The sequence below is a fragment of the Mytilus trossulus genome, chromosome 10, assembly GCF_036588685.1.
Source record: "Mytilus trossulus isolate FHL-02 chromosome 10, PNRI_Mtr1.1.1.hap1, whole genome shotgun sequence".
In the NCBI taxonomy this organism is placed as follows: Eukaryota; Metazoa; Mollusca; class Bivalvia; order Mytilida; family Mytilidae; genus Mytilus; species Mytilus trossulus.
In genome coordinates, this window is record NC_086382.1 from 23,185,485 (window position 1) to 23,209,343 (window position 23,859).

General features: G+C 31.5%; 2 protein-coding genes across 2 annotated transcripts in view; one reads left to right on the forward strand and one right to left on the reverse strand.

The window, feature by feature from the left end:
- The first annotated feature begins 10,246 nt into the window (after positions 1 to 10,246).
- The window catches only part of LOC134687073 (RWD domain-containing protein 1-like), a 28,007-nt gene continuing 14,394 nt past the window's right edge, over positions 10,247 to 23,859 (forward strand). The window contains exon 1 of the mRNA XM_063547044.1: positions 10,247 to 10,265. The gene's annotated coding sequence lies outside the window, so the exon portion shown is untranslated. The remainder of the gene's footprint in view (positions 10,266 to 23,859) is intronic.
- On the reverse strand, positions 13,588 to 23,822 carry LOC134687074 (trafficking protein particle complex subunit 3-like). Its single transcript, XM_063547045.1, has 5 exons — positions 23,684 to 23,822; positions 17,462 to 17,559; positions 16,548 to 16,647; positions 14,845 to 15,027; positions 13,588 to 14,161 (listed from the first exon to the last, which is right to left on the reverse strand). Exons 1-5 carry the CDS (start codon positions 23,723 to 23,725, stop codon positions 14,042 to 14,044), a joined length of 543 nt encoding a protein of 180 aa, XP_063403115.1. The 5' UTR covers positions 23,726 to 23,822; the 3' UTR covers positions 13,588 to 14,041.

The window sequence follows — 23,859 nt, forward strand, 5'->3', positions numbered from 1 at the left end:
TGATTTTCGCCAAATAACTAAACCATCAGTAATTTGGTGTTCCGAATGTGACGAAGGTCTATGTCAGGAGTGTACTGAACATCACAGTATCTCCAAGGCAACCAAGGGGCACTGTACATCCCCTGTCAAAGAATACAACAAACTACCACAAACTATTCTAGAGATTACACAAACTTGCAAAGTCCATAACGAAAAGTTCCAAATATACTGTAATAGCACGATTGCCCATGCTGTAAAAAGTGCATTGTGGAGACTCACAACGAGTGTAAAGAATTTGTTGATATTGATGATGTCGTAAAAAATGTTAAATCTTCAAATGCGTTCGTTGAAATCGAACACACCTTAGCAGAAATTTCTGAAAATATTAAAATAATTCAAAAAGACCGAGAAGAAAATTTGAAATCAATCAAGGAAACAAAAGACGAAATCGAGTCCCAAATAAAAATGACGAAACTTAAAATCGTGAACTATCTGGACATACTCCAAGAAGATATATTAAAAGAACTGGGCGACACAGTGGAAGCCGAGAGCAATCAAATACGGAAATTGTTAACATCAGTACAACAAACGGAAAAAGATGTCACTGAATACCAAAATAACATGGCGAACATTAAACAACATGCATCAGATCTTCAGGCATTCTTGTACCTTAAACAAATAGAACAGGATGTTGACGGAAAGGATAAATTGATTCAAACATTAGTCGAGAACAAAAATTTAAATTGTGTCACTCTTTCTTGGAATGTGAGCTCTAATGTGCGGAATTTCCAGACCTGTATCTCAACATTTGGAGAAATTGTTGTTGAATCCAAATTAAGTAGCATATTCATTGGAAGCAGAAAAAACAAACAAGCTCAAATCACGGTCGACAGTCTGGAACATAAACCAAAGAAGACTGAAACCACGAAAAGCAGAAACATAACTGATTGTTCGGGTCCTGCATTTAAATGGTAGAATGATTAATCATCCATAATATTTAACGAGGAGACCTCATTTTGTCTGTCGCTTCTCTTCCTTCCACAATGAATTAATCATCATGCCTCTGTGTCCTAGAGGTACCATACATAGTCGCATTTGTCATCCTTGCTTATGATTTTTCCGTATGGGTTATTTTGGGAGGAAAACGAAAAAAAGGCATCCGGATATTGTTTCCGTCATTGGACGAAATTTCAAGTCAGACTAGACTTTCGGTTTGTGTTTTTCTGTATACTTTGAACGCACATACTATGAATAAAGCTATCTGCTATCATTTTCAAGTGTACTATCCACATCGGTCACAGAGTTTATTAAATAGAAAGGGTTTTTAAATACAAATATGCGCTATAAATATTTTTTCAGGTATTATTTATATAAATAGAAAACAAAATAATGAGAATTTTGGAAAAATAGAAGCCACTTTTTAGCCAGGCTAGAAAAATCTGAAATTCTCCAGTCATTAAATATTTTACAAAAATTCATTGGGTCAATAAGTATATTAAATAGAGAGGGGATACATAATATATCAATGACCGCCGTGGATTGAATAATAACCTGAGAGTTGATTGTAAAAAGCAAATACACAATTTATATGCATGTTGAAATGAATAGAAAACAACAAAAACAACAAAATAATGGGAATTTTGGAAAAAAAGAAAGAAGCGGAAGGGGGCACATCATTTAAACAGAGCAGTTGCTTAGAAACAGGTATAGGGTTTCCCATACTTTTATACTATTTTCACCTCTTTCAAAGAAATATGCCCCCCTATCCAATATGGCCGAACAAACCGTGAAGATCCCTTTTATTAAAACTAATTATTATACTGAAATCTTCTACTGAAGAGAAAATTACATGGGTGGTATGAGGCAAAATACGTTATCATGTATCATAAGAAAAACACCATGGAGTCCGAACAGCGGACAAGAATTCCTAAATCTGACCTGAGTACAGTACTGTACATCCTTAAGTAAAAATATTTCTGTGCAATAATGAAGTCGTTTGCCTTCTATCATTTTTGAATATAATCAACTTACTGAATTTACAACATAAACTATACACACTCATGGTAAAAAAGGATAAATGGGTCAATTGACGACAAATAGAGCAACGCAAACAAAACAAAAAAACAGAGATACTGCTAGCAAAAATGACATAGTGATAACCCGAAAAAAAAATAAGATGCACAATGATAGTTATGGTATTATATTGTAGGATTCTTGAAACGTTCATTTAAGGATGTACTTATAGGTGAGGTTAGGTGAAAATTAATAAATTAAGAAGTTGAAATTGATACCATAAGCTGGTAGAGCATCAATTAAGGATAAAAATAAGCTAAAAATATCAATAGGTCATGGACCTCCTTTTCGAGATATTTGAGATTGAAAATATGGTGGGAAAAGGCTGACTCGGAGTTTTACCTTATATTTGCATTGGTATTATAAGGTCTCAGAACAAAAGAACAACAATTAGGAATCTTCTAAAATTTTGGTAATTGACCTTTCATGAGCTATTTAGTCTTGAGGCCCCTCAATGGGGGGGGGGGGGGTCCTAGTAATCACTTAATCACCATTTTTTGCCAATATAATCACATAATCATTAAATATTTGCTTATCTTTAGTAATCAAATAATCATAAACTAAAAATACAGTCCTAGGTAATCAAATAATCATGAAATATTTGGCTTAATAATCAAATAATCATTAAAAAAACGGCCAAGTAATCACATAATCAAAAACCCCATGAGGGCCCTCAGTCTTATATGAAAAAAATAAATGGGTGTTATGGGGCAAAATATTTTACATTGTATTGTATGGAAAAACACTAAGGAGTCCGAAGACAAATGGACACACTCTAAGTCGAAGATAAATTGACAAAATGAATGACATAGCAATAAAAAAAAACATAAGACAAACAATAGTATATACACAATATAACATAGAAAAACTGAAGACTGATAAAAACCGAACCCCGAACTAAAATTTAGCCAGGGTGATCGGCAAAGGTAAGCAGATCCTGCTCCAAATGTGGAATCCGTCGTGTTGCTTGTGTTAGTACAAACCCGAGGAAAAGTTTAATTCTGCAATTAAATTAGGAATGCAGATTAGAGGGGAAGAAGTGGATACAAATTTGTGATATATATAGTGTTCAGATATAACGAAGTCCTTGACAACATAAATTAAACGTCAGAAAGTGATTCGGACGAAGAAATAAAACATGAGGTGAAAAAGAATGTCATTAGTGAAGTACCATCATGTGGAAGGTTCAGAACATTCTGTCAAGCGGATTATAGCCAGTTGTGGATATAAAAAAGAAATTAACGTTTAGAAAGCTAGGGTTAAAAAAAAATCTTAAATACAATAAAAATGAAAATGAAAAACAAAAACAAAAACATACACACACAAAAAAATCAAACAAAAAATATATATACATACTATCCCTCTATACTAGTAGTTTAAAAGTTTGTTTGAAAATTGTTCAATCACTGCTATATATACGGATACTTTACTGATTTAGGATGAAGCTTTGAGAAAATTGAATAAATTTGTAGTCAGAATGAACCTGCATTAAAAATACATGAAACATTTGCCACTGATCATTAAACAAAAAAATCCATCATGCATGAATAGACATGGGAATATAAAACTCTGTGTTATAGTTCTGACGCTAAGACCTCTTTGATGAAATTTGTTTTCGAACGGACGGACCGACGGACGGACGGACGGACATACAGATGGAGTCGTGCGGCATTCGGTGACGGAGAGAGAGAAGAAGAGAGAGAGAGAGAGAGAGAGAGAGAGAGAGAGAGAGAGAGAGAGAGAGAGAGAGAGAGAGACAGAGAGAGAAAATTATAAAGCCCACTAGTCTTTGTTCAATAATCGGAAAATACGAACTCTCCCTTTTTTCTAAATCTTGCATCTGCATTTGAGTGCCCACCAGCTATGAAACAAAACTTAGGACAAAAGAAATTACGTTAACCATGTTAATATGCAATTTTGTGAATTAAAGGGAAAGAAGACCATTTTGCGGTGCACTCACACATGTCAATTGCGAACTGACCCAATATATGTTCTTTATCATGATCAGTATGATACTAACGTCGACATTATAAAGTGGGAGTACACATCAAAGAAAAAATGCACAAATTGCCAATAAAATAATTTACACTCCCTGTTTCGTGTACATATCATCTGTATTTTCCCCCGTCAATTTGGGAATCAAAATATTTTTGTTTGTTTTAAATAATACTGACTAGTTCAAATAATTATGATGTCTAGGAAGTCTATCGGTATTTTATTTTTTTGCTTTGACACCTTTCTGCGACGTATCAAAGCAAACACACACATTTATCATCTGACCGTATTATTTTATTATAGACCAAAAACTATATATATATATGTAGGACATTCGTCCCGAACATGCATGAAATATTTGCCACTGGACGTTAAGCAACCAACAATCAATCAATATATATATAGGACAAAGTCTTGGTATAAAGCTTCCTCATATTAATAGGATTTGGTTCCAAATTGAAAATTATGAAAAAGATGCTTGAATATGCAGTATATCAAACGGCGTTTTGCATTTGCGCCGATCTGCATTTCATTTGCGCCGATTTTTTCTTTCATTTGCGCCGATTTTTTTTTTCATTTGCGCCGATTTTTTTACAGGTAAATTACAGGTGAATAGATATAAGAAGATGTGGTATGAGTGCCAATGAGAGAACTCTCCATCCAAGTCATGTTATTTTTCATTTATCATTATAGACCTCTTCCGTTAGCCACTTGTACAAATTTATTGAATTGTCAATAATAACATGTATATAACTGTTGTCCCCTGCTCACCATGGGGAGGTGGAAGAAGGCCTACAAGATACATCTCCAGACTTTTTCCTTGACCGTACCCATAGTTCTTTAGCCTCTGTCTTTCGGACATCTGCCACATGAGTATGCTCGTTCTGTGTTTTGACGATAGAATCCGTGGTGACTCTGGCTTTACACGATTTTATGGTACATTTGTAGGATATGTTGTTATGTTTCAGGACACTAACCTTCCAATATGAATGGCCCTCTTTGGCTCGTTTCAGTGTGCAATATGTCCATCGTGTTACAACGAAGTTCCAGAACAATATGAATCAAAATTAACATAAATGAACAACATTTATAACCAGATTTTACCAATGGTATTATATGGATAGTACATGTACAAGTATTAACGTACCTGTAATTCTAATTAGGAGCAAATATAAAAAAGGCGCAAATGAAAAAATGAAACAGGCGCAAATGAAAGAATGAATATTTTCAAAATCGGCGCAAATGTCATACGCCCATATCAAAAGGGTATTCGTTAAACTTTCACATTCTGTTAAATAATTAGTGATTCTGAAATGTATAGGATGGATGACTGCCTGAGTAAATGGTACATTATTTTTTTTTATTATTATAACCAGAAATTGATAAAGTTACCCTACTCAAAACAGTATAAGTGTCTTTTAACTTATACTTTATACTTGTATACTGCCACTCTTAAAACTATTCCAAATGAAATATTTAGTGAAAAAACATCAATTTTAGATTTTGAGCGAACGACGTAAAAATTCATAAAAAAAACCCTGCTTTTCGTTACGTCACAAGTAAAACTCTACGGAAACCCATTGTCAACGTCATAAACAAGACGGTCAATGTGATTTAACTGCGCGGAGTATAAGTGTATAATGTAACAGTGTAATGCCACAACCCTGTTTTGGTCTGTTCTAGCGTGAATAACATCGCTGAATTGTACTTGCCATATTATAAAATTTTTAGTGAGCACGACTTGCAGCAGTATTTTTAGCGCTAGACCTTTATTAATTGTTGCATAGTAGCTGAGGACACCTCTATTATCTATTATATATATATATCATTTATGAATTGGCCCTTTCTTATTTGAGATATTTCATTCAGATGTTATTGTCTGACTGTTTTGTGCATTTAAATACATGTACAAAGTGTACATGCATATCTGGGTTTTTCCAACTTCGAATTCTATCATTTATTGGATGTAGAATTAAGCCGACTATATAGATAAGGGCATAGCTCATCTGCTTCAATCTTTCTTTTGTTTCATCCGTAGTATATTGTGTAAATGTGTGAAAATAGAACAGAAATTGCAGACCGTATACACCTGTGTTCATTGTTCACCCTTAAAAAAATGTTGTTTTCGTTCGAGAGTCTAAAACCGTATGAGGGTGTGTGTGATATCTTATAATGTTTTCGACTTATGGAATAAGGTTTGGATATGTTAAAATCGGAAATTTAAAGGGTTGCAAATTCCATAGGTAAATTAAAATAATGTCTTTTTATGATAAACATAAATAATCTACGGAAGCTGCGCACTCGTTTAATCCATGCGTCGTTCGGTCACGCGTTGTCTTATTTTTGATATTCAAATACGACTTTAACTCGTAATTTCGACTTTAAACTAAAATATTTATAACTCGAAATTTCGAATTTTTCTAAACTTAAAATTTCGACTTCTTTTAAACTCAAAATTTCGACTTTGTGAAACCCAAAAATTTTCCTCAGTATTTATACTGCGTTTTGCGGTTATCACATGCATAGTCATTTATATCAGCAATTCTATTTTTTTCAATGTCCCTAATACGCTTCCGTAATAATCATTCTTTCAAAAAAGTATAGGACACCTTTTTATATTATTTTTATTTTTTTGAAGAAATAAAAAAGTCCCCTAAATCATATTGACCACTCAAACAATTAACAACCAAGAAACAGAATTTTTCCAGATTTATAATTTAGTAAAAATATATGCTCAGGGGATTGAGAAATTCGGAAACGAGAAATTTTTTTTTTTATTAAATGGTAAATTTTATTGATATGAAAAAAGGGACATAGCTATATTTAAAATAAGAAACAAAATAAATGAACAGTCAAGAAAAAAGTATTTTCAGGTTTTAATTTAGTTCTAATATATGCTCAGGGGATTGAGAAATTCGAAAACGAGAAAAGAAAATTCTATTAAATGGTAAATTTTATTGATATGAAAAAAGGGACATGGCTATATTCAAAATAAGAAACAAAATAAATTAACAGTCAAGAAAAAAGTATTTTTAGGTTTTAATTTAGTTATATGTTAGGTAGCACTCCACAGTTAGGTGTGTAGTTTCGCATTTTGGCCCCTGTGGATTTTTCAAATATGAGAGCTAGTGTGCAATAAAATTAATTTTTGGATAGCTGAGTATTAAAATAGCCTTTGTATTGGGTGTATATGAACATCAAGGTTATGTAATGTATGTAATATAGGCTGTTTTCTGTATGACAGTCCGTATTTGCATGTCCATACCATACATTGGTCCGGCAATTATTGCAATGTTTTTTTCCAACTTTTTATCGCACGAACTTTGTGATTGGATTTTACGAAAAAATGAGGCGAAAGACACCCATTTTTTATTTGATCATTAGGAAGATTTAAGAAAACAGTTTCTAAAAAGGTATCACTCAAAGGCATTGAAATTCTAGTTTGATCCAAATTTTGGGGGGATATATGACATGTTCACCCCCCTTTTTGCAATATTTTATGGTAAATAAATGCAGAATGTTGCCATGGATACACATAAATGGAATTAATTTTCATCCTTTAAACTTTTGAAAATTGAATCTATGGAAGATACTGATTACATACATATGCACATGTACAGCACAAACAGTTAGGTTAATGTATTAGAAATCCAGGAATAAGAGATGATAAAACATTTTGGGGCTCATATTTAATTTTATTTTCTAACTGTGGAGTGCTACCTTATGGCACATCAGAAAGCACAGAAATGCACTTTTTAAGATAAAATTGACCACAAATCTTTAGTCTTTTATGTTCTTTTTTTAGTTCTGAAGGTAAAAAAACTGCTAGGAATGCAATTTATGTTAATTTTATTGTTTACTGTCCTTAGCAACCAAATATACACATTTTGACACTTAGACATGTTGCGGTCTTAAATTTGTACTCCGTAAGCTTTGGCCTTGTAACCAAAGATTGCGCTTTATATGATAATCTCAGAATGTATCGCTTTATATTTTTGAATGCGAATAAGTCAAATAAACATTTTTAGCAGGATTTTATATTATAATTTGGCATTAATTAAATTTAATGATGCCAGTACTGTTAGAAATTTATACTTTGCTTGAGAGCTTCTAAATCAAGGTTAGGTATGCTATTTACAGCAAAAATTACCTATTAGTGCTTTCAAACACCTAAAACTTGTACAATTTGTCCTCTTTTAAGGTAATTTTATAATTTCAAATAAAAAAAGAGGAAAGTTTTAGAAATTTACCCCCAAAAATGAGACAGACTTGAAGTTTTTCACTATGATCCAGCATTTATTTTTAAATCACTTTTTGTCGCGTTTCAACATCAACTGCTAACCTTCATAAAATCTTTATTACTGAACCAATTTTAAAAACTAAGGTACCATTTTCATCGTAACAGCGAGTAGAACACAGAAAATATAAAAAATATTGAGGCAGAAGGGGAAAATTTTCACCTTAAGGTAGCACTCCACAGTTAGGTGTGTAGTTTCGCATTTTGGCCCCTGTGGATTTTTCAAATATGAGAGCTAGTGTGCAATAAAATTAATTTTTGGATAGCTGAGTATTAAAATAGCCTTTGTATTGGGTGTATATGAACATCAAGGTTATGTAATGTATGTAATATAGGCTGTTTTCTGTATGACAGTCCGTATTTGCATGTCCATACCATACATTGGTCCGGCAATTATTGCAATGTTTTTTTCCAACTTTTTATCGCACGAACTTTGTGATTGGATTTTACGAAAAAATGAGGCGAAAGACACCCATTTTTTATTTGATCATTAGGAAGATTTAAGAAAACAGTTTCTAAAAAGGTATCACTCAAAGGCATTGAAATTCTAGTTTGATCCAAATTTTGGGGGGATATATGACATGTTCACCCCCCTTTTTGCAATATTTTATGGTAAATAAATGCAGAATGTTGCCATGGATACACATAAATGGAATTAATTTTCATCCTTTAAACTTTTGAAAATTGAATCTATGGAAGATACTGATTACATACATATGCACATGTACAGCACAAACAGTTAGGTTAATGTATTAGAAATCCAGGAATAAGAGATGATAAAACATTTTGGGGCTCATATTTAATTTTATTTTCTAACTGTGGAGTGCTACCTTAAGGGCATTAAAAAATTCAAAAACGAGAAAACAAAATTTTATTAAATGGAAAAAATTATTGATATGAAAAAAGGGACAATGGACATTGCTATTTTTAAAATAAGAAACAAATTAAAAAACAAGAAAAAGTATTTTAATTTAGATTTCAATTTAGTAATGATGTTATATGTTAAAAAATCCGAAAACAAGGAAAGACATTTTATTAAATAGAAAAATTTATTGATATGAAAACAGGGACATGGCCTTTTTTTTTTAAAAAGAAACCGAAATTAAATTAAAAAACTAGAAAAAGTATTTTCGGATTTTATTTTAGTTATGATATATTTTCAGGGGATTAAGAATTAAGAAAAGAAAATTTTATTGATATGAAAAAAGGGACATGGCCATATTTAAATAAAGAAACAAAACACTGATGTACAACAATTGATAAATTCTTTTTGAATAATTTATCCCCGCTTTCTGGTGCCTTGAACTACTGCTTCCAAATCATTGGCCTGGTGTCACTGCATGGTTTGAATAATCACAATAATCACAATATGTAACATCGGCCGATAACAATAGAAATTTGGTCAAAATTCTGTTGTTTGTAACTAAGGATGCTCATAGGCGATCTCTAACAAGTAAACAACACGAAAGCTACCGTCGCGTTCCAACTGTTACGAACGCGTTCACAGTTGAAAACTTGTCAATTTCACCTGTAAATAACTATCGCTTAATAGCTCTTACATTCCGTGAAATTCCCTTCAAAATAAAGGGGGCAAATTTCTATCGTATCAACCAATGCACAACACTATAACTGCAATCTTCACCACATGGCTCCACCATTCCTCTTCCTTCAACATCCAAGGCCAACAACCAGAAGGAGCGTGTTGTCCAAAAGCAGCTTACGGCGGGAATGATTGTCAAACGTTAACGTTGCTACCTTTATATTTTAAACGCGGACGTGATAGACAGCACCCACGACGGATGTAAACAAAAATGGCTGATAATTACATTGTGTTTCTGTGTAACTTTTGAATGTTAAAAATTAACAATTTATAGAACACTGAGTCCATCTTGAGAGCAATATTTGAAGAGAAAATCTAAGGGTGAACCTTGTATTTCAACAAACTTTAATACACATGCGATATATTTTAGCCCTCACCCTGAAAATGAACTTTTGAACATATAGCCCAGTGCCGGTGGTTGTGTCAAACCACGAACCGTAAGACTGTTTAGAGTCTAGATGCAGACTGATAGAAAAATATGCATGCGACAAAACAATATATAAAAAGTAAAAAATAGACAAAACAAATAAAGAATAGAAATCAATAGGTACTTATGTATGAAGACATGATTTTGGTGGGTTTTGATTGTGGTGGAAAATTAAAAACAAAAATTTAACTCTAAATGAGTTGGTTTTTGATGGCAGTAGCTTTCTTGCCAGCGCCGGCAACGTAGAAAATATACCATTTAGACGGCTCTTATCTAAATAAAAAAAACCTACATGCTACATAGCATATTTCTATTGCAATAAAGTACTATTTCACCACCGCCGTCATTAAAGTGACACCTAAGGCTAACGGTTTACCTGATCAAAGTAATTAATAAGGCCGCCCACTTTAAAAGTTAATGACCAGCTGTCTGATAAAAACCAGCCCCAGACTCCACTTACGTTTGCAGGATAGTGGGAGTTGTTTTAATCAGACTGGTTTTAATGTCAATACCCAAATTACTGCTAGTCAAAATAGATTAAAAATATGTAGTTGTGATTCGAGTTTAAAAGATCTTAAAAGGAGGTTTTACTTGCTGTAATGGGTTTACAGAATAGAGAATGTTGGTAAAAGGGGCATAATTAAGGGCCTAAAAAAAGCCCCCAAGATAGATAATAGGGGGAAATGGACAAAAAAGATAAAGACTAGTGAATAATGGGCAAGAATATGAAAAATAAAGTAAAATGCTCTTAAATAATAAAGAAATCAGATATGAATGACCCAATTCCAACCCTCCTGCATGTACCATTTCATTACAATCTTCATGGCCATAACCATTATGACGAATCATTATTTTATCCAGACTTTTTTATTTTTGACATAATTACATAAATTGTCATCCTGAATTATTTTAGCATCCTCTTATACTTGATATTTTCAGATCTTGTTATATAATTAGCATCCTGTTATTCTTTAAATTTCAGCAGCCTCGCTATCTTTATATTTTGGCAGCCTGTTATTCTTATTTTGGCATATTCTGCAAACCTGCTACACATGAATTTTCAGCATTACACATTTCATTTCAGTGTATTCTTTGTTTTTAAAAAGCAGAACCTAAACTGCCTTATTTGAAGCAAAACCTTTAATTTCAGTTATAATAAATTCAAAACCTAGTCTTAATCTTTAGCACAGATGTTTACGGCTGTACACACATTCTCTCTTATGAGACTGTCCCTATCAAGAGGCCTATATTCCAGTGTCTGTTGTTTCTTTTGTTAGATAAAAATATAAGACTAAGCCTTATGCTTTTCTCAAGCCATAAGTTTTGTCTGTTGGTACTTTCATTCACTTTTGTTTGTCTTAGTTTTTATAGCTTATCATATGGGATTGGTTTTGTTCATTGATGAGGCCATAGAATACTCTGTACTGTAGTAATTTTTTCTATTTTCCATTGATTGATTTGTAGATAATTTTCTGATTGACATTCTAACAAAATCTCCTTGTTTTCTTATATCTTGTTCCAAATTATAGAATAATAAAGATTTCCATGGGCTTGATACTAAACACATGTATTGGCAAAATATTTTGTTTGTTTGCTCGATAAAAGATATGTATAGATTTTCTATGAAATGTATGGGAAGAAACAATCATCTAACTTTGAATGTCTCTCTCTGCTAGGCTTCTAACATGATTTTTTGAGCCACATGAAGAGCTTTGAGTGTGAGGAGAAAAGAAGAAATGGATAATTTTCAAAAACAAATATTAAACATATCTAACCTTGCCATATTCTGTACATGTATATATGTGCCTGTCCCAAGTCAGGACTCAGGAGCCTGTATTTCAGTGGTTGTCGTTTGTTGCTGTTTTACATATTTGTTTTACATTCCTTTTTTTGGTTTGTTTGTTTTCTTGTTTGAATTATTTTGGATTTGTGATTTCAGGTCCTTTTATAGCTAACAGTGTGGTATGGGAATTGCACAGTGTTGAAGGCTGTAAGATGACCTATAGTTGTTAATTTCTTTGTCACTTGGTGTCTTGTGGAGAGTTGTCTCATTTTTAATCATACCACATCTTCTTTTTTATACATATTTTGAAGGGTATTTGAAATATAAATGTTCAGTTGGAGTGAGAAATATAGGTGTGTTTGTCATCTTTTTATTTTAAAGAATACTGTAGATAAAATACTACCCAATTACTTAATATACCAAAGGCAGGAACAAACACATTTAGCATATCTTTTTCATATTCTGGCCCAACTTGATGGAATTAACTTCCAGAAGCACTAAGACACATGTCAAACATTAATACTTTTAAAACAAACTGCTTTAAGTTTTTACTTGAAAATCCAGGAATTATTTATTATGTACCAATTTTGATTATTTTTTCTTATGTTTATCTTTGTTATGAAGAAATTGTGTGATGCATTGTGAGTGGAGTGTGTGAGCCTCAAGGGAGAATAGTGGTTGTACTAATTGAGCATACCCTCTTGAAATAAAGATTATTATTATTATTACATTGGTTGCAATAAATTACATTGAATTCCCAGATGGATAAAAACCGATAATTTCACATGTAAAATAAACGTGGTTATTTCACTCTCTGATGTCATACAACAATAGGCGTTGTCAAGACGTCGATAACGTCAGATCAAAACAAATTGTGAATGCGTAGGAAAAAAATATAGTTCCTTACATTTTCTGCATTGATTTCATAAAAAAAAGCCATTAGCTAATGTAATAAAAAGTATAACTAATCGCAGTATTTGAATATCAAAAATAAGACAACTTGTGACCGAACGCCGCTATGGATTAAACTTGTGCTGCGCACTCGTTTAATCCATGCGTCGTTCGGTCACGCGTTGTCTTATTTTTGATATTCAAAAATAGCAATTAGTTATACTATAATTATTGTAGGAAAAAATAGAAAGTTTATAAAATATTTGTATTAAAAAAAAGCCACAAAAAAACGCATGAGGAATCCAATTATTCAATTCAATTTTCCGCCTGGAAAACTTTAATAGAGCTCACATTTAAAAAAATAAAGAAACAATTTTGGTGGTATTGCATTTTATTATCATGGCCACAACAAAAAGAAATAGAGATGATATCAATATTAATTTATAAACAAATCAATTATTGTCTTAGAATTAAGCCTATAATAGTAATACACGTATTCATATATCGATAAAAATAGTCAAAACAGACATTTTTTTTTATATTTCACAAATTGGTCATATATAAACAAAATATAATCATTTACATTAAATTGTACATTTTATGTATGTATGTACATTTTATGCATGAATAAACATTTAAAAGTTACAACACCATCTTAAAATTACAAGATTAATTCGACTTCTATTTAATAAAGAGATTTAGATTTAGATCAATAAAGACTTTTAAAAATTCTACTGTTTTCTGTTTTTTGTTAAAACACATATCTAAAATGTTTCCATGTTTCTATATTAACTACTAATAATCCAAAATAAATTCCATGTGTACAGCACTTAAAACTTTCCATGATATCATCACATAAATACTATCAAATATAATTCATTCACAAAAGTCATCATTCAATAATTGATATCAGACAAAGGTCATAAACTTTGTAAGTGCACACTGGAATGTCCTTCACTAAATTATCCAATTAAACTGCTCTAAATAATTAATTTCTCAATCTTCTCCTACAGGTATAGCATCTTCTAAACGTCTTAAAAATTTAAGTCTCAATTCTGTTATATTATCTCCCTTTAATTGATCCTGAACAAACCGCACATCAACATCCATTTGAACCTAAAATAGAGTATGCAAATAAAATGTGAAATAAATCTAAATTATGTGTTACTTGCCACTATATAATGTCAAAGAAGATTAAACCAAACTGATTACTTCTTTAGCATTTTAAAAAATCAAAAAAATAAAAATAAATAAAAGAATGTGTCTCAGGTTTGTAAATATAGAGGGTCAGTGAATTGAGTCAAGTTTTCTTTGAAACTTAATGACATTTGTTTCTGTATGTAATAATTAATATATATTGTCATTAGGAGATTGCTTGTGTGTTAAAGTGCTCTCATGATCATTTTTCAATAACCATAACATACAGTAATTGGCAACTCTAAAAACATTGTAACAGTGACCTATAGTTGTTAATTTCTGTGTCATTTTGGTCTCTTGCAGAGAGTTGTTTCATTGGCAATCATAACACATCTTCTTTTTTAAATAAATTACACCACAAAATGTGATCTTGATCTGTGTTTGACAGTAATATGCATTGTGTAGGAGTTTCATAATACTTGGTTGAGGCAAAGTAATATTAGAGTGCAGAATTTAGTATTTTAGTATTTATAAAGGGACATAACTCAAGATCAGTAAAAGTGACAATATCAATATTTAAAGGTTCTATGTTAAGACTTGAACATTCAGCAGTATTGGATTTCACAAGACTTGAAAGTCTCCTTTCAATAAAATAAACCTACCATTTCTAAAGCACCCTTTAATACTCCACACAGAAGATTAGAAAAATTCAAATTATTATGTCCTGGGGGTAATTCTACAAAATCTGCCAGAGGATTATTTTCTATAAGTAAAGAGAACTCGTCACCAGCAGGGCTCCAGTTACTGACCACTGGGGTAATACCAAGATACATCTTAAACCCAACCTGAAAGTTATGAGAAAATTAGAATTAGTTTCATCTTGTAATGCAGCATTTTCATTAGATTGGTTGCAATGAAATACCATTATTTTCCTGTGAAATAAAAAAAAATATACCTCAACTCAGCTGTTATCATATATAACAATTGGTACATGTATTGTCAAGTCATCATAAATGACATTGCATCAAAACAACCAACAATGTGTACAAATAGATATAGTCCCTTAGGGACCCTTGTGTTATATTCTTTGTTTCCATAAAAAAATCCCATGGTCAACATTTGAATTCTTAGTAACTATAATTTGTAAGTAAATAACCCAACCTAGACTTTTATTTTGAAAATAAAGTTTTTTTTTTTTATTTGATCCACTTTTTAATGTTTCTATTAGTTTTTATATTTTGAAATATTTTTGCAATGAGTATCACTGAGGAGACATTAATTGTGAAAATGACCATCTGGTGCATTAAATCTGTTTAACATTATTCTATGTTATTACTGTCCAATTAATAGGTCATTTTAATTTCCTTTAAAAATTGAATTTAAGCTTGAGTAATTTTCCTTGTCACTTGGTCACCCATTTTGAGGGTAACTGGTGATTTTCTTGTCTTAAGGGGGCTCGCGGGTCTAAATCATTTTTTTTAATTTAATATAGGATTTTTCTATAAACATGATAAATTAACTTTATCTTGTACTTTTATAGAAAAATGAAATAAAATATGGGGTCACCATCCATTTATGCTCACAATCTGCTTTCTAAAGAAGCATACATTTTTGTTAATGTCTTTTTTTTCTGTTGAACTAATAGGAGAAATAGCGGTACAAATGTAATTTTAAGAGGTTTCACTTGGTCGGGGACAAGTGCTCACAACAAATATTTCCACACCCCTGTCAGTAATATCGAAATAATAAACTAAATTACAGAAATCGCTTAAATTTTACAATTATTTAGTTTATGTACATCTTATTTGAAAACAACAATAAAGAATATAGGTCACGGATGATTAAAAAAAACACGAATTGATTTTTTGGAATGATTTTTGTACCATATGATAAAGTAACAACTACTCAAGGTAATAAATAAAATTTGTAATGAAAAAATAATGTTTAATTTTTTTCTGAAAATCTTATACCCTTAAAGTTTGAAAATGTTGTTCCAAATATTCATATTGAATTCATTCAGAAAACTACTCTATCTTTTAAACATGTTGTCCAAGAATCTCATATATAATTCATTCAGATAACCCCACTTCTTCTAAACTGGGCTAAAGTCTAGGAATGCTATAAGTTATTATAACCAGTTGATCATGTTGAACTTGAAATTTGTGAGCATTGTTTGCCAAAGGGGAATCACTCTAACTCAAATTACTTCACAGGAAACTGTTCTTTTTGTGCAAATATAAAAATATTTCAAAAATGTTCATTCAAACAAAATCATGGCAAGTAATCAAATGCTAAAGGATGAAGGCTTAGCTTTTTACAAAATATGTAAAGTTCACCCTTCCTAATTGAAACTTCCTGTACATACTTTTGAAATAATATCTGCAGTTTCTCTAAAATCATTACATCTGCTAGAGTTATTTCTTGCCAGGAAATCTTCTATCAGTCTTACACCAATATTATATCCCCTGAAACATTAAAGCATATTATAATAAATAAAATATCTTGACATATGCTGGAACTGATCAATCCAGTTAATTTTAAAATTGTCATCTTTTGAATAAAATATTTGCAAATTGAGTTCAAGTGATCATGAACAAAAATTGTTAAAAAAGCCTTCACTTGATATATACTAATTTATTTGGAAAGCAACATTGTATTGTTCATCATGTTCATCCATTTTCAGAAGTATTTGGTAGGTTTTAATTTCCTTCTGCAATACTTTTTAAATAAATTAAATGCAATATTCTTTTTTTAAATAATTGATTTCAAAATGATAACAGCTACAAATATATTGTGAGATGACAGCTCCGTGTCAATAGATTTCATAAAATTAACCACCAATAGATTATACAATGACATTATTTGAATTGAGAGTTTATAACCATGGCTACCATGTTGGAGGACAAACTGTTGATTTCTTTAGTCAAAAAAAAAAAAAGAACACAATTTAAGAGTCTGACTGAGCAGAAGAAAACAACATCAATCAAAAAGTTTGTTTTTTTTAAACTTGGAACCAGGGATATTAGTCATGTTAGTATAGAGTTCCTGTTCGAGCATATTTGTATTGCTAACAGTCATGACAGAAACCTCATTTAACATGTAATTAAAAGCAGGTAACATTTTTTCCCAAAAAACATGTGAAACACTTGAAACTTTTCACATTCAATTTTACACATTTGATTCAATGGAAAATTCTTTCTCAAATATATTTTATATTGATTTTGACATTTGAACTGTTCATGTTTATTATGTATCAAGAAGTTCTCAAATCAATCTTACATTTTTTCCAGTTGTTTATTGACTTCATCATCATCTTCGTAATCTCTTAATAACTGTGCCACCAGTGCTCCATATGTCAATGTAAATAGCTCGCCATTCTGAAAAAAATAAAAAAATAAGAGGTTTTAATTTCATTAAAATTATACTTAATGTACATGTAGCTTGCATAGTACACAGAAATGAAGGACCTTCCCACTCCCATATAGGCCTTTATTGCAGGCCACATTGACAAACAAATATTTTCAAATTACTGTATTGAAAGGTACATGTACAATGTTAGTGTATATGTATTTACATTTCTATCATTTCTATGCAATTCATTGTCAGTGATTTATACCATGTATACTGAAAAGTTCAAACAAAATATTGCATCACAATTCAAAATATTTGGCTTCATAATTTCAGTGATTGCTGCATCAGGTCATGATTAAGGCTTCCAAAACGGTCATATATTTCGGACATTCGTATAATGTCTGGTAAAAGTCTGGCTGGGCTAAGCATGAAACGGTCATCTGCTTTTTAGTTTTCAAGGCTTTCTTAAGAAACGATCATTTTAACATAAATTGCGATTTCTTTTACCCAACATTTTGCCTTTAACAGCCACACATTTCTGGTCATAAAAGTGACATGAGGATTAATTACTATCAAAACAACCCCTAGTGGCTAGTTCAATACTTTCTAATTTTAATCAGGGATAATTAGTTGTTGGACAGCTGAAATCTACCTGTTCAGGTGACAGGTAAACTATTTTCGGTACCGGACATCGTATAAATTGTTTGGTCTATTCAAAGTTATTTTCTTACATTTCAGCGGTTTGATTTAGTTCAAATGATTAAAATTATTAGAAAAATGTTTATAAACATGAATTGATGAAAAATTTTAAAAAGTTTTAAATGAAAAATTGTCAGAACTACGTTGTATGAACTAGAATACGTGTGCACATGTGGGACATTTTAATTATACATCCTACGTTTCTTCAAAAATGCTAAAATTATCATTGATACCTGTATCTAACCTTCATTTCTAGTATTTTGTTGAAGAAATAACGTGGAAAGAGCTTCTTCGCTCAGTCATGCTTGTTAAACAATACAGATTTTACGTATTTGTTTCTGGTTCATGTTTTACCAAATTGTCAGTCAACATCCGGTATGTGATTTAAAAACGAAAGTAAAGTTTTTGACAACATCATTTTACAAAAATAAAGAGTCTAAGGCAGATATGAGCATGTTGTTGTGCACTCTTCAAATGATGCACTGCCAATTTAACCGTTTACGTCAGAACATCAAATTCATATCAACATGATCAAAGTAAAGTTTAATATCGATTTTTTTTTAACCTAATGTCATGCAATCATTGGGATGGCCATCTGATTACCATAATTGTCTTTTGTGACGTAGTCTTAAGGGATCAAAATCGGGATCGGATATAAAATGTCCAGCTGGCTGAAATATTTTTTGGAAGCCTTGGTCATGATCAAATTCTCAAAACTCTGTCAAACTGACAAAAACATGCAAAATGTCAGACAAAAAAAATCATTCGGTCAGATAGAACTTTTAAGATTTTTAGTTGAATATTAATAGAAAAGTTCAAATTTCTATTTCGGTCAGACAAACCCTAAAACAGTTTGGGAAAGACTGCTCATGCTGGTCAGGATGTAATATTTGTGGAAGACTAAGGTCATGAAGGTCGTTCAGAGACAATTCTGACAGCTAATTACCCAAAAGTGTAAATTGGTTTACCATGTTTACTGAAATTTAGCAGGAATCTAGGTCTGTTTACCCAAAATTATGTTTGCTTTCATTCTCATTCGACCCCTTTCACCATGATAACATTCATATCTAGAAAACATCTATTAATCATGTTATTAGCTTGGCGAGTTGACTGGCCAAAATCAAGCAGGATTTATTGTCAGATCATGATATTATGATATCTTTTCATATGTAAAATGAATTTATACTATTTATTTCATGTATTTGTTTCTGGTTCATGTTTTACCAAATTGTCAGTCAACATCCGGTATGTGATTTAAAAACGAAAGTAAAGTTTTTGACAACATCATTTTACAAAAATAAAGAGTCTAAGGCAGATATGAGCATGTTGTTGTGCACTCTTCAAATGATGCACTGCCAATTTAACCGTTTACGTCAGAACATCAAATTCATATCAACATGATCAAAGTAAAGTTTAATATCGATTTTTTTTTAACCTAATGTCATGCAATCATTGGGATGGCCATCTGATTACCATAATTGTCTTTTGTGACGTAGTCTTAAGGGATCAAAATCGGGATCGGATATAAAATGTCCAGCTGGCTGAAATATTTTTTGGAAGCCTTGGTCATGATCATGATGATGGTCAGGCAGTGTATCTCAAATTCTCAAAACTCTGTCAAACTGACAAAAACATGCAAAATGTCAGACAAAAAAAATCATTCGGTCAGATAGAACTTTTAAGATTTTTAGTTGAATATTAATAGAAAAGTTCAAATTTCTATTTCGGTCAGACAAACCCTAAAACAGTTTGGGAAAGACTGCTCATGCTGGTCGGGATGTAATATTTGTGGAAGACTAAGGTCATGAAGGTCGTTCAGAGACAATTCTGACAGCTAATTACCCAAAAGTGTAAATTGGTTTACCATGTTTACTGAAATTTAGCAGGAATCCAGGTCTGTTTACCCAAAATTATGTTTGCTTTCATTCTCATTCGACCCCTTTCACCATGATAACATTCATATCTAGAAAACATCTATTAATCATGTTATTAGCTTGGCGAGTTGACTGGCCAAAATCAAGCAGGATTTATTGTCAGATCATGATATTATGATATCTTTTCATATGTAAAATGAATTTATACTATTTATTTGTTTCTGGTTCATGTTTTACCAAATTGTCAGTCAACATCCGGTATGTGATTTAAAAACGAAAGTAAAGTTTTTGACAACATCATTTTACAAAAATAAAGAGTCTAAGGCAGATATGAGCATGTTGTTGTGCACTCTTCAAATGATGCACTGCCAATTTAACCGTTTACGTCAGAACATCAAATTCATATCAACATGATCAAAGTAAAGTTTAATATCGATTTTTTTTTAACCTAATGTCATGCAATCATTGGGATGGCCATCTGATTACCATAATTGTCTTTTGTGACGTAGTCTTAAGGGATCAAAATCGGGATCGGATATAAAATGTCCAGCTGGCTGAAATATTTTTTGGAAGCCTTGGTCATGATCATGATGATGGTCAGGCAGTGTATCTCAAATTCTCAAAACTCTGTCAAACTGACAAAAACATGCAAAATGTCAGACAAAAAAAATCATTCGGTCAGATAGAACTTTTAAGATTTTTAGTTGAATATTAATAGAAAAGTTCAAATTTCTATTTCGGTCAGACAAACCCTAAAACAGTTTGGGAAAGACTGCTCATGCTGGTCAGGATGTAATATTTGTGGAAGACTAAGGTCATGAAGGTCGTTCAGAGACAATTCTGACAGCTAATTTCCCAAAAGTGTAAATTGGTTTACCATGTTTACTGAAATTTAGCAGGAATCCAGGTCTGTTTACCCAAAATTATGTTTGCTTTCATTCTCATTCGACCCCTTTCACCATGATAACATTCATATCTAGAAAACATCTATTAATCATGTTATTAGCTTGGCGAGTTGACTGGCCAAAATCAAGCAGGATTTATTGTCAGATCATGATATTATGATATCTTTTCATATGTAAAATGAATTTATACTATGCAGGCCTTTTTTAATAAACATTGTGACATATCACAATGCATTTAAATAGCTTGCAAACCAATATTTTTATTATACTAGGGTAATGCACAGGGGCTTGTTTAGTGAATCAGACGAGGTTTTACTGTCAATGGTGATCGCTATCCTAGTGGGTCAGACGAGGTTTTACTGTCGATGGCGATCGCTATCCTCTAAACAAGCCCCTGTGGGTAATGCTGTGCACACCTAAATAAGTATTTTTGATAAGTTAACTTAGTTTAATATATTATTTATATCAAAATCAAAATCTACATTGAATTTACATGTGTTGGAAAATTTGGGGATCGAAAAAAACTGACAGCATCTGATTTAATTTTCTTTAAAAACTATTATTGATCACTATAAAAGTAAAAAGAAGAAAGTATTTGCTGCTTTCATAGACCTACGTAAAGCCTTTGATACCATGTGGAGAGTAGGCTTATTTTATAAACTTTTAAAATCAGGTTTACCTAAAAAGCTTTTTAATATTTTTTCTGCAATGTATGAAAATACTACCACTAGAATTAAATTTTCAAATGGTCTTAGTACTGCATTCACTTCAGAGCGAGGTGTTAAACAAGGGGATGTTTTAAGCCCCACACTTTTTAATATTTTTATTGATGATGTTGTAAAAGATTTATTCAATGGTACATTGTAGCTGTGAACCAGTTAGAGTTGGTGATTTGTCTGTAAATTGTTTATTATATGCTGATGATATTGTATTACTATCAGAAAGCAAAACTGGTTTGCAAGCCAGTCTCAATACTCTTAGTACATATTGCTCAAATTGGAAGCTACAGGTTAATGTTCAAAAATCAAAGGTTTTAGTATTTAACTCTAATGGTAAAACATATCTAAATGAGTTTTTCTATAATGATAATGTCAAACAAACTGTCTCCAAATATTGCTACTTGGGAATAATGTTAAAGTGTAATGGCAACTTTAACTTAGCTGTATCCTTACTACATGCAATGACATGTACTAATGGAAAAAGCTAGGAAAGCATGTTTTAAGATTAAGAAAACAATTGGATTGGATAATCCTTGTAAACTTTTAGAAAAATTATTTGATTCATTAGTAAGCCCCATATTGCTGTATTGTAGTGAGATTTGGGGTGTTTTTGATAATTCGACAATTCCATTTTGGAAAAATTCCATATGAAATTCATAAAAGAAATTCTAGGTGTTCATTGTAAAGCAATTAATGCTGCTTGTAGAGCTGAACTTTGCAGGCTACTGTTATGCTAAAAAATATCATTTTCTTGTATTAAGTTTTATGATCATATTTTAAGGTCTGAAAACACACTTATATCTAAAGTTTTTCTGGCAACTGAAAAAAATAACCCCTGGACAAAGAAACTTTATTCTATTTTTAATAATCTAGGATTTTCAAGCCTAGCTGGGGGAAACTTTTCTATTAAACAATATCTACCAAGTATTAAACAACGAGTGATTGATCAGTGCACACAGGATCCGGATCAATCATCAAAAATTCATGATTCATCAAAACTAAAATTTTACCAACAATTTCATAACTCAAAGCAGCGTAGTTCTTATGTTGATGTTCTAAGTAATAGATTAGAAACGTCATCTCTGTGTAAAATTAGATTGAGTGCACACAATCTTGCTATTGAAAAGGGGCGATATTTAGGTTTAGCCACGGACGAACGAGTTTGTAATGTATGTAAATCAGGTGAGGTAGAAGATGAAAATCATTTTACTGAAATGTGAAATTTTTTCCAACTATAGATTTAACTTTAAAAATAAGATATTAAATATACTTCCTACATGTTGTAGTGAAAATCAGCTAAATATTAATAGTTGTATTAATAGTAATTCTTTAAAAGTCCTGAAAGTGACTAGTTCTTATATATATAAATGTCTGATGTATAGAAACGAGATTTTAGCTTCTTAATTATAACATATTTAAATACTAGTAACTGTATGCTGTATTCATTGTTGTAATGCACTGTAATATGGGCCTTTGCCAATTATTGTAATTGTGTTTGTGCCAATAAACAATAAAAATATTTATTTATTTGTATAAAAATATTTGTATTTGTATTTATAAATATATTATTATGAGATGAGAAATCACATTACAAAAATCCAAGATGAGGGGTCCGTTAAACCCTTCGGGTTATGTAAGGACCACAAGATAAAGGTATAAAAGTATATTTGGATGAGAAAGTTTGTAGCGATTAGGCATTGGCATGATTGGGTTAAATTGACAATCATACTTCTGGCATGATTGGGTTGAATTGACAGTCATACTTCCTATCATAAATTGCATCAAAAATTTCCGTAACTGACTAACATCAAAATAACCCAAATCTCTTTTTATATGACATTAATACATCTTTATGATGATGATCCTCCCTAAATCTTTTTTTCATAATCATAAATGGCATAATAAAGGTCTCTGTCATGTCTGTTTTCTTTTCTATTTGATAAATATTCTTACAACTTTACGAGGATCTACTCCTCGTGTCCCTTGCCGAGACATAGCTTTGAATTTGATAATCAGATCTGGTAAATAGAAGAATAATATCGTTGCTTCCAATAAATAGATTTTCGGTAAACACCTCTACCGGAAGTAAAATTTGTATTTGTGAATCACACGGGCGTTTTAAAGAATGG